A 12,482-nucleotide genomic window follows, 5' to 3' on the forward strand; every position below is an offset into this window, starting at 1 on the left:
TATAGAACAGGTTTTCACCACCCCTTGATTGCCATAAAAGACGACTATGCATGTCGTAAGAGGCAACTAACGGGATGGGTGGTCAGACTTGTTGACCTGGTTGACACGTGTCATCGGTTCCCATCTGCGCAGATTGATGCTCATGCTGTTGATCGCTGGATTGTCAGGTCAGAGTCACGTACTCAAGTTGAACTGTCTCAACAAACCCGGGTCAGATAGAACCGAGGAGGGTACAAGACGTTATGCCTCCATCATTTAAGGATGCCTAAAATTGTTCAGCTCAGTCACATGCCTATACCTCACCTAGTTCCGTTATCAGCTGTTTCGGATCTCATTCTCATCACTCGAATCGCATGAACAAGGTTTTGCTTTTGATCTATTATTTTATGAAAAAAACCATACAAACACTGTGGTAGTTTTTTCGGGTATTTTGTAATGATGTATTGTGTTTTTTCGTGTTTTGTCACTGTACGTTTCAGTAAAGGTCACATTACCATGTTCACTATATGTACTGCTGGGGTTTTTTCTAATTCACTTTATTTCTTTCTGAAGATGTTGTAATTCTTATACATGGCATCTAAGTTCGTTTCAAGATCCACCAAGCACAATCTTAACTTCAGCAATACCGTTGATTAAAACAGAAATGTTGTCCCGTGAGACCAGTCGGAAAATGAGAAAATCCTTTTTGTACTGAAATTGTCGTTGTTGAGGGAACTTTTGAATCTAAAGAAAGCGTCAATAGTCGGATTAACTGTCACTTGAACACGTTTGTATAAAAACAAAAAAGAGAAAAGTTTGTTGACCGTATAGGTAAACACGTGAACAAGATAGAATCACACCAGTGCTGTGACAGTCGTACGCCTGTGTGAAAGCGTGGGAGTTACAGATCACCTCTATGACTAACGCTCTCTTAATATATATGGTTTTAACAAATAAACCCAAGTTAGTTGAAAAGAAACCAGTTGAGATGGGAGAATAGGGGAATCTAGACTTGCTTCATTTAGGATTTGACGTTGCAGGGAGGGCTTGGCAGTAGGAATCAATGCGGCTCAGGGACTCTGAGACAGACTACGATCGCCCGTGTACACCTAGAACGAAGTACTGATTTCCTCATCCCTGAGGTTAAGTAGGGAACGAAACATGGGTCATCCGAAGTATGACGTGAATCTGTTGACAGGAGCTAATGGTGGTCAAGTAAGCTTAGTTTGTGTAATACCTTGGTCAATACTGGCACACTGGGTCGTCCTGGGTTTTGAAAACGAACACCAGCGCTGTGTCCATATAATGTTAAAATAACCACACTATACTAGGTACTTATCCCGCATTCAAATAGTTGTGAACAGATGAAAACGTTGACTTTCTGAGAATATCGAACGGCGAGAAGAAGGGTCAGGACCCAACGCTTATATCTCTTTTTAAATTACAGTTAGAGTAGCCGGCGGTCGCGCTATACATAATTAATAGGCAGTCGAACAGGATTTGCAAACCATTTCCAGCAGTTTATTGACGTTTCAAAGTCGCCCCAAATCCGATAATGCAAACCTCTTATGTAGCCGAAGTTGTTATGAGGCGCTCGACGCAACTGAAATGGAATTTGATAGATATTGTGCCGAATCAGCACTTTCACGGCAACTGACTAGATGCCAGCTCATCATTCGGTCATCTGTGTTCAGAAGTAAATTCTACATGCATAACTACGCTATATGACGTTGCCAAGGTGAATGCTTCAAGTGTTTGCTGGACCCATGACAGTCAAGCAATAGGCATATGTGTAACTGGCTTTATCAAGCCTAGGTTCTTTTCTTAAACTGTCAGCCACTTGTTGATTCAAATTAATATCGGTGTTGCGTTTTATGTTGTTGATTGTCTATGCAATGATCCGGATATTGGTGACCAATTATGCGTGTAAACTACAAACTAGCTTCAGTGCGCATCTGTCACTTCTGGTTCTCTTATAAGGACAAAGTGTTCCGTTATTACGAGCTACCTAGAATACATGCGCAGTAGTCACTTTCAGTTACCCAGAAGGCCTAAGCTGTGAACGATCCTTCTCTGGTATCTGAACTGACGGCCGTAATAATCATCATCCCTCGTGTTGCCGGTGACAGGCATGCAACGTATTACTTTCATGTTCAGCTACATATTGACGAGGGTCAATCATTCACAGGTACCGCCATCAACAATGGAAGTATCTTGCTGAAACTCACAGCATTAAAAATGGCGCCAAGCCATTGGAACCAACAATGTATATCAGATGCAAATTGAGGAACAAACGGCACTCGCAACAAAACTCAAGGTCTAACTTTATATTGAAACTAACAAGATCATCAAACAAACAGGCAAGCAGTGAGTGAGTGAGTGAGTGAGCGAGTGAGTGAGTGAATGATTTGACGGAGTGCTTTAGGTCCTCAATACGTCCCGAATGGGTTGTCTCCGTGACTTGGCTGCACTGGTTCGTTAGGCTTGGAACCGGATATTAACCGGATATAAGAGCGTTTAAGCTTAAGCAATGATGGATGTGTGCGTGAATGTTTCTTTTGTTTGACATCATCAATACAATCCTGTCTTCAAATATTCAGGAAAACATAGGGAAATTGTTATGCTGAATGCCCCTTTCACTAGATATCCCAAATGCAGTCCTGTTTTCAAGTACTTAGGAACCCATGGGGAGATTGTTTTATACTGAGTGCCGGATCTGGCGCTCGGAATGGGCAAAACGCGTCTTAACCAACAGAGAAGATTTCCACTCTGAAAGTAGAGACGTCATCTTTAAGATCTCAATAAATCTTCTTGGTGGCTTCGCGGCAAGGACAATCATCTTCAGCATGGCATGTCTATGGTGAAACTCGTAACAAACGAAATCGTAAAATATGTTTCAAGGTTTAGGAGCGTATTCTCCTCTTTCTTCAAATTTGGATGCAAGCAAATGAAATCAACGACACCATACCCTATAAAACGTGAAGATCAAAAGAACCTCGGGACGTTGCTGAGATATAAGACTCAAGTGTCCGTTTAATCTTCCCGGCTCGGTGCCCAGGACTCCTTCAAAAAGGACATTTGTTATGTAAATCTAAATTAGTTCCATAGGGTATTTGGAAAATTATATCCTCATTCGTCATAGTTAAAAGTAAATTATTTAAATTTCTCTGAACGTTTAACTCGACCAGTTTGCATGATAATTACATGCTTCAAAGGCCTGTCAGACCGGGTCGCCCAAGTCAGCTAATTGGACAGCCATATAAATGCAATATTTGGCTTAACTATTTCTGACATGTGCCAGATAATTCTTTTGTGAATACTGTGTTTCAGTCAAACATTCAATAAGCCTATGCGCTCTGAAAGATTGGTTCTCACACCGTGTGGTTTGGCTGTCTCCAGCGTGAGTTCAAGTATGTTGATGTCGTTGATGTCATTGAACGCCTAATAAAGACAACTTGATACCAACTGAGTAGCGTCACTTTAGTGGTGTCAGGATCCGCTGATCTAAACACTCACGTATCTCTGTCCGTTATCAGTGATAAGAATTTCTGGCTATGTTATATGTAGATGAACAGATAGTTAGAAGGATAGACAGACAGACAAACTATTGTCTATTACAACAAGCCAAACATTTCTATTCTAACCTCCCAAACATCCATGTTTTATTTACTTCCTTGTACGGAGGAACACAGGTGGCACAGTCCCTCAGGCCAGACACTTTTCAGCTTTGGTTCAAAACCCAGTTTGGCTGGGATTATTTTTCATTTTGCCAGCACCAAACCCGTACGAAAAATGAAAAATCTCTCAAAGACAGGTATACATGGATACCCATGGCGTCTTGATATGACTGATAAGCAGCGTTGGCCCACCCACCCACATTAGGCTCAGAACTGAGTCATTGCGTACTGTCCATTACACATAACAACAGGGAATCAGTAGATTACGATCCGGGGTCTTTGTGGTACAACTGGATGACAAGGTGTACTCCCATTATTTCAACTATGTTAATCATCTGTTATCGTAACTAGTGACGAGGAATCCGTCGGAAGCTGTAATTCAAAAGCTCTTGAAGTATGCTGGCGTTTTTGTCGGCATTTATGAGAAGCTGTGTTAAGTGATTATCGGTAACCGGTAGCAACCACTTAGATTAAACAAAAACTCGCTCAAGAAAAATGTCAACTAATGTTTGGAGACTTTTTCCTAATTTTACTCTCGGCGTAATAGGCGTTGTTCTGAATACCAAACGGGCATTATCCCATGCGGAAAAAGATAAGATTCGTCACTGAAACATCAGGAACGAGTACACACAAACATATTTGCTGCAGTTATGTAGTGAGTTCCGGTTTGTACAGGATTTCAGTTTCTTCAGGGAGGGTCAGCTGAAGGCGAAAGCCGGAAGTAACGCAGGTCCCAGACTTCTACCATTTACAGACATGGGCTCTTATTCTCGAAACGTTCGTAACTTTGATCGTACCCAATGTGTTACGAATAGGCCTAAGAAGTTTTTAGGGCTACGAACGTTCGAGAATAGCTAGGATGGTTCTGGCAATCGAAGACAACTAATCTGGGCCTGGGTTAGAATTTGTCTTCAGAACCCGTGCTTGTGTTTGTTGACACATGTCATCGTATCCCATTTGTGTATATTGATGGTCATAATGTTGATCACTGGATTGTCTGGTCAAGATTCGATCATTTACAGACCGCTGTCTCATAGCTGGAATATTTCTGAAACAAACAAGCAAAATTCTGCCAGTGATCACGAATAAACTGGTGATAACTAATTCAATGACATTTTTAACTGTAGGAGTGAGTGAGCTTGTTTACACTTTGTATAGTGTTTCGGCTCTACCACGTGTTGATTCAATAAGTGTATTAGACGTGTACCTCATGGTGAAGTCTTTTGCCTGATGAGCAGATCATGGCGCAACTAGGGGCACGCATCTGAAGGTTGTTCTGCAAAGACAGGTTTCGGTCTTTGAGGACCAAGCGCCATTTCCAGCAGACATGTCACTAATACCTCCGACAGGAACGTGAGTATTGTGCAATCTTAAGGAATGAGCCAGATATGATTATTTAGAAGCAACCTGTGGCAGCTATTGAATGTTCCCGTGAACTACATATATGTATCAACACAGTATGGTCCTCGACAGACGCTCTGTAATGCATGCCGCCATCAATGTGACCAGTGCGGTAACAGGTTGAATAACCGTTTGGCGTGATCCATCAAAAATATTATCAATTACAGAGCTTTGACGTCATATGCCTCGAATACCGTCATCATCAGTAACCTATGATCTTCTACGGAGTAAAAGGAGTCGCACATCTGTAATAGGCATACACACACTTTATGGTTGAGACTGTTTCTGTCTCCAGTTTGTCACAGGGTGTAACTCCGGATGAATATGTGCTGCGTCCAGAACTACTTTTTTTATGTTTGCAATCCATACGCGTGTTTACAAGATCTCGCCCTTTACTCACGTTCTTTTGACAAACTTAAATGACAGAATGTTGAGGTCTTATTGGTTCATGTGATCTTGACTAAATACCTTACTTCACACGTAAATGTCGCTTTCTGATTGGCTGAGCGCTGTTATATTATTTTCAGTGTATCCTGCTTATTACAAGCGAGTAACATTTTCTGTGTACCCCACTTGAAATGCCGAACTAATTTGGTACCTCGTGGTAGTAGTTTTTACCTCGAATAACATTGAATCAGGCATGATGTTCCAATAACTAAATTTTGGCAAAACGTTCAAATGTAGTCCCAATGAATATTAGGAAGGGGAATTACACCGCTGCGATTTTACTTAGACAGTACCTGCGTGAAAAACAGATAGATGCACGATACAAATCGTTTGATTCACACAGGCTGGCTGAAGTGTACGATCCGATGTCCATGTTTCAAACAGTTCGAAATTAACATTGAGGTGTTCGGGAAGATAAATACGTTGTTCACTGGTCCCTCTGGGACCATACGGCTCAAGGAACATAAACAAACAATAAGGGTACATCAACCCATGCCCCCTCCGTGACCAGTGAACACGTTATGATGTATCACTTGAAGGGAAATATATCTCTGAACGAGAGAATACAAGTACATCGCATATACCCCGCTACGAAAAGAGCCGATTGCACGTGAACTGGATAGTATAATCATTATAAGCTGTCGCGAAACAAAAAGCTGCACGTTCTTTTAGAAAAGCTCAAGTAGACCACAATCGAACACCTGTTTTCCATCAGCTTTCAGTTTGTAGTCATTCTTTTCCACTGGTAGAATGGAACATGCCGGAAATATATATATACTATACATATTTAAGCGACAGGGCATACAGTGTACACGCGCTGGAACAAATTATGACTACCTCTGCATCAAGAATAACACTACAATACCACTTGCTTCGTGGGATAGATAAGTTCACCCGCCGTCAAATGTCAGTGTTTTGTCCACTGGCTGGAAACAAAATTATTTGAAGATATTTGAATGGAACACTGCTAAATAGTTTGCCATTTTGTCTGTTGCTCATGGAGACATGTTCAGTAACGTATGGGATCTAAAAGAGCAACTATCGACTTTACATGTGTGGTAGCTGGTTTCATGCCCTTGCATGGTTCTGCCCTTGTGTGTGTTTTGATTGTCCCTGACGAGTGAGTACGTCACGTCGGAATATTTCAGCAATATGACTAGATAGATATATACGCCTATCTCTCAAACATTCTGCCTTCAAAGGGCAGGAACAAAACTAGTGAGATTTGTATTCAAGTAAATAACTGAAAACTTAAATATATATTCTACAATAATTCTGGAAGTGGCTATGAACTGTCCCTGATTGACATGATGATACAGTCCCCCTCGGACGGAATATCACTGTTCACTTGAATCCACGCAACGAAATGCGTGAGCGCGATTCTCCCAATGCAAGAGATATCTATTCGAGAATTCTCATCTTGAAACGAATATTCGTCTGTTTGTTTGCAACTGTCATTCCGACAGCATCGTAGGACAGCCACTTCCAATATGGACAACCCATGCTTGCCACAAAAGGCGACCACGTTTGTTTTAAGAGGCGATTAACGAAATCGAGAGGTCAGTCTTGCTGACTTGGTTGACACATGATAGGTTTCCAATTGCGAAGATCGATGCTCATGCTGTTGATCACTAGATTGTATGGTCCAGACTCGCATGTTTACAGACCGCCGCCATATAGCTGGAATATTGCTGGGTGCGGCGTAAAACTAAACTCAATCACTCACTCCAATATGGAGGATCAAGCTTAATATATAAGATGTTCTTTCTCCCACTCTGTACCAAAACCAGACAGACAACTGTTGTAATCATATAGGCACTTTGTGGTTCCGGTCTTGAGGGAGTGAGTGAGTTTAGTTTTACGCCGTACTCAGCAATATTTCAGCTATATGGCGGCGGTCTGTAAATAATCGGGTCTGGACCAGACAATCCAGTGATCAACAACATGAGCATCAATCTGCTCAATTTGGAACCGATGACATGTGCCAACCAAGTCAGCGAACCTGACCACCCGATCCCGTTAGTCACCTCTTACAAGCATAGACGCCTTTTATGGCAAGCATGGGTTGCAGAAGGCCTGTTCTACCCGGGGACCTTCACGGGTCGGTTTCGGTCTTGAATACACCATACCTGAACTGAGTGCCATTTCGAATGTATATGTGCAGCCTCTGACACAATGTTTGCTTTTGTCTGCAGGACCTCTAGTACCGTTCTGAACACGTTTATCACCCCTTAATCTCAGAATGTTGGGATCTGATTGGTCCAGATGGTCTTGAGAAAATAACGTATATCGCGCCTGTTCTGTTAGATCCTTAATAAGGTTGGTTACATTCAATGTGTGATTCCCACTAATTGTCATGGATTCTCCCTATGATATTTTAGTCGTACTTGGGTTTCGATTGTTATGTATCTTACGGAAACACCATAGTAACTGATCGTTTGCGTTTTTCAGTTTGGTGGAAAGCTACACAGGCCCTAATGTCATGTGGGCTTGCCCTGGGACTGCTGTCGTTGATGTTGGCGACGATGGCGCTGTGCTGTGGATGTAAAGATTGCAACGCCAGCATTGCTGTTTCCATACTTCTCATCCTGTCTGGTACGTATATAACACAGAAACATCTGTCCCCCTGCACGCATAAAGTAGCTCTCAAAAAGCTTTTGGAGGAAAAGACTAATTCGTTGCTCTTTGAAACTGACTTTCGTTTCGAGATAATGCGAGTTACCTACCTTACCCTTTCTTTCAACAACGTGATTGGCCAGTAACATGTTAGGGAAAACCAAGGACGGATAATTTGCGATCGCAAAAAGCAAGGGGAAAGACTCATTGAAAACGTAGTTTCATAAAAAGTGAGCCCTGGAGTCAGAAGCAGTCAATCCAGTGATCAGCAGCATGAGCATCGAAGTACGCATTCATGTTATGTACGATACCTGGCAGTAGGCATGGAAAATATGAAGCAAGGACTGGTTCGAGTCAACTCATTTCACCCCAACCCACCTCACTTCACCTCACCTCACCTCACCTCACCTCACCTCACCCCACCTGTTCTGGTTCAACTCATGACGTATACCTCCATTCATCGACGTTCTGAATCCGCCTCAAAACAGCATGTACTATTGGTAGTTCACGCTTCACAGCGCCCATGTAGCTAGAGAAGATACATTATAGCACATGGCGAGCGAGTTGCATAACAGATGCAGTCTTCCCGCACTACAATGACACCTATATGTTGTTCCTTTCAGCTCTCTCCATGGGAGGCGGTGTAGTCACATTCGGCATTAACGCCCACTCGGATGCAAACTTTCAAGCTGAACTCAGTTGGGACGAACACCCGAACGTGAAAAAGATATTTAGTTGGTCCTTTTGGCTCGGCGTAGCGGCCCCGGGATGGGCACTCTTAACGTCCATTATGTACTGCATCGAAGGGAGGAAAACCCGGTTGTAAGTGTCCAATAACGGCCCATAGTTAATGTTTAAGATCACCTCGGACACAAGGTGAACACGTCTTGATTGGGGTCAGCATCCGTAACGAGTCCGACCTTAACGTCGATTTATACGACCATGATTTGATAACTGGGTAGGTATTTCTTACATCCGGGTCTTTAAGCGACGTGCACCTTGTCGAGATATTCAAAATCAAAACATCGTCCTGATGGTCTTCATGCCTCATCTCACTACGAAACGAATGAAAACTATTCACCACGGATTGGAGTCAGTTTGTTTCGACTTGGAGTCGGGCTCAGATCTTCCATTACTATATGCCTGGATGGACCAGCACTTTAGGTTAATGTCACCGCTAGAGGGCGCTGGATTTTGGCTCTAGGTTTGCTTTACTTCCCGTTTTATTGGCAGCTGCTTGAAAGATGTACAAAACAGCCATCATTGTGGAGCATAATCTATTACATTTATTGGAAGTTTATTAACTTTATTAACATGCACCAGAGGGAAAGACAACGTATTTTTTTAATTAAGTCAGGTATTTTCCTCTACTCCCTGATTTAAGCCAACATTGTGTATGCCTTGTACAGTGCTGATTTTGCCATGAACTGTTTCCGATGTTTTAGATAGACCCTCTCTTTGGGAACATTTTATAGAGGAAAGTTCTGGGGAAGCCGGATATTTTTTAATATTTTGCTTTTACAGTGGAAGTCGGGCTCGTATTGTTTCAAATACCAACAGAGTTGGGCACACATATCCATGACAACAACGTGTTAATATACGTAAGTTTGACAAATACGTTGGGTGCCAACACACAGTCGTGTTTACGCACAAACGGGTCGATTTTTTTTTCATTTTTTATCTTATTCCTTGCAAAGCGTAAATAAATTTAATATATTAGGGATGGGTTCTATCTGCAGGAACGGATCCCTTTAAACTTGTGACTTTGGTCTGTTAAATGACTTTAAGAATAGCGTTTTGGTATGTTTCTGTGTGTTTTTGTCTTTAACTGTTTGCTCAAATCGTATAAATCCAGCTGCCATTTGTGGATACGGTGCTACTGTTCACTTTGAACTTACGAAACACTGGTATTATCGCAATGTGTATAGGGTGCGTTCGTGCGAAGAAGTAGAATATTTACAAGAACAAAAGTTCTTCAACTGTTTTGTAATCGTTTCATTTTCGAACATTTTGACGTCCTACACATTTATGATCGGGTTTTTGTTGTTTTTTATGGGTTTTTTTCGGCTTTTTGTATTTGTGTTTTTCTAAGTTCCATGTTGTTTTAAAAGTGAACAAGAACAGTTTATTTTTGAACATATCGCCCAAACGCAACCTCTACACATGCAGTTCACCTTCCATTACGTACCAGTATGTCTGAATGTTTCCATGTAGCTTTAGATAATGTACACGCCCAATGAATGAAACGACTAACACCAGAACAATCAAGGCTTCTTCCAACTATTGTGTGCCTGTCTGTCAATATTTTCAACATTTATTACAAAGTACTTGTTTGTACGTGTGTAGAGTGTCTTCAACTTCACACCAACCGGAAATCATGTTTTGTACGGCGTTGTGCCGCATTGCGTCATGTACCTGCTCAGCCGGACACAAGACCAGATGATTTTCATTGTAAATGTTCTCGTTGATCTCTCATCTCAAACGGTCTTGACTATGGCTAAACTATTAATACATTAATGCACATTGGTGTCACTTATGTACTCGTACTTGGCTCAATAACATTCACTTGTTTTGGATTATTTTTAATGGAACATCTATGCATGTATTCATATGACACGTTCTTGTTAAAGATAGCGACGTTAATACTAAGGGCCCACGGTGTAGCTCAGTCCTTCACGCATCGTTTCACTGTGTTTGCGATCCACAAAATGACATCGATGTTAGAATGCTAAAAGCGGTTTAAAAGCCATGTTGCTGTTCAACATTTATGTTAATCATATACCTCTCGAAAGAAGTTAAGGACCATTCGATCCTTTCAGATTGCTACAGCCAGTATAAGTCATGCCATCACAGGTCACTTGTAGTATTATGAAAGAATCTGGTATCCATAGCGTTATATCTGTACTATTATGCGTTCAGTGTAGGGGCTATTTCGAAATTAACATACCATTGTTGTTGTTAATTGTCCCGGCTCTGAAAATGGTATTCATGAATCAGTTTAAAACATTGTGGCTGAGCTGCATCTGTGTGGCCCTTGTTTTAATATCAAGGATAAAATCCCATGTTTTTGCATCGTCTGACTTGGCTTCGCGTATAATTTCATTATTCAGGATGTGTTATGAATCCTTTTGTTCTGATTATTACCGAAGTCTGTATTGCATTTTTACAGATACTCCCGGAACAAATATTGCATGACCAAATATACTTTTTATTTAGAAAATTCCACATTTCTGTTTTAAACTCGGGACATTTCAGTTATATTCATATGTTGTATTGATTATATTAATATACATTTGGTTTTCTCGTGACCGATATCTGCGTATTCAACACCAGGTGACTACGGATCAGATAACAGTGAAATACTCATTGCAGTCGGATCTTGCATAGGGTTTCCATGTTTTGGGTATTCTGTTTGTAGATCATCTCTTTGTAGAAACGTTTTTGATAATAAAAAACATAACACCAATCCTTGTATGCTGTTGATTGTTGTAATGAAGCCTACCGTGATATGACGTTAACCGGACCCTTCTAACAAATATTGATATGACTTTGTCCAGTGTGCAAGGATTACTGATATGAGATAACAGCCCAGAAGAATAATCAACATGGACGATCGGAAGACTTGGACCTCTGGCGTTCCAGAAGAGACTGAGCAAGTGAGTTTAGGTATACGCCGCATTCAGCAATATTCCAGCTGCATGGAGGCGGTTTGTAAATAATAGAGCCTGGACCTGACAAACCAGTGATCAAGAGCCAGTGATCGATGCTCAGCGCACGAGCATCGATCTACTCATTTGGCATAAAATGACATGTGTCAACCCATTTAGCGAATCTGACCACCCGCGTCTTACGACAAGCATGGATTACTGAAGACCAGCTCTCACCCGGATCTTCACGGGTACCGAAGTGTGGCAACGATAGCTGCTACACATGGACATATTTTGGGTAAGTGTACCCCGATGATGAACGCCGTGTCCACGAAATCATGGTTATATAGGGCGGTTTAGTATTGTTGACGCATTTATTTAACCGTTCCAGAGGTCTGTGAAGTATTTGGGGTCTCTTTAATGCTAAAACCGAGGAACATATCAAGGGATCCAACTGTGTTGTAATGGATAGCATATAATCCGAATCAAGCGGTGACATAGCTCGCCCATGCATATTGTTCTTCACTCTTCTTAATGTATGTAGACAAGGTACCATGCATATGGATACAACTCTTACATCAACAGGTAAAGAGCGTTTGCCCTGCCTACTAACACAACTCTTACATCACGTGAAGATCATTTGGCCTGCCTACTTACACAACTCTTACATCACGTGAAGAGCATTTGCCCTGCCTACTTACACAACTCTTACATC

At 41.6% G+C, this 12,482-nt stretch overlaps 1 protein-coding gene across 1 annotated transcript in view; it reads left to right on the forward strand.

Annotated features, from left to right (window-relative positions):
* The window catches only part of LOC137277474 (uncharacterized), a 47,597-nt gene extending 36,011 nt beyond the window's left edge, over positions 1-11,586 (forward strand). Inside the window, exons 3-4 of the mRNA XM_067809208.1 lie at positions 7,956-8,099; positions 8,744-11,586. Coding sequence (XP_067665309.1) covers positions 7,956-8,099; positions 8,744-8,946 — 347 coding nt within the window. The 3' untranslated portion in view covers positions 8,947-11,586. The remainder of the gene's footprint in view (positions 1-7,955; positions 8,100-8,743) is intronic.
* The last annotated feature ends 896 nt before the right edge of the window (positions 11,587-12,482 follow it).

Source organism: Haliotis asinina, chromosome 3, assembly GCF_037392515.1.
Source record: "Haliotis asinina isolate JCU_RB_2024 chromosome 3, JCU_Hal_asi_v2, whole genome shotgun sequence".
In the NCBI taxonomy this organism is placed as follows: Eukaryota; Metazoa; Mollusca; class Gastropoda; order Lepetellida; family Haliotidae; genus Haliotis; species Haliotis asinina.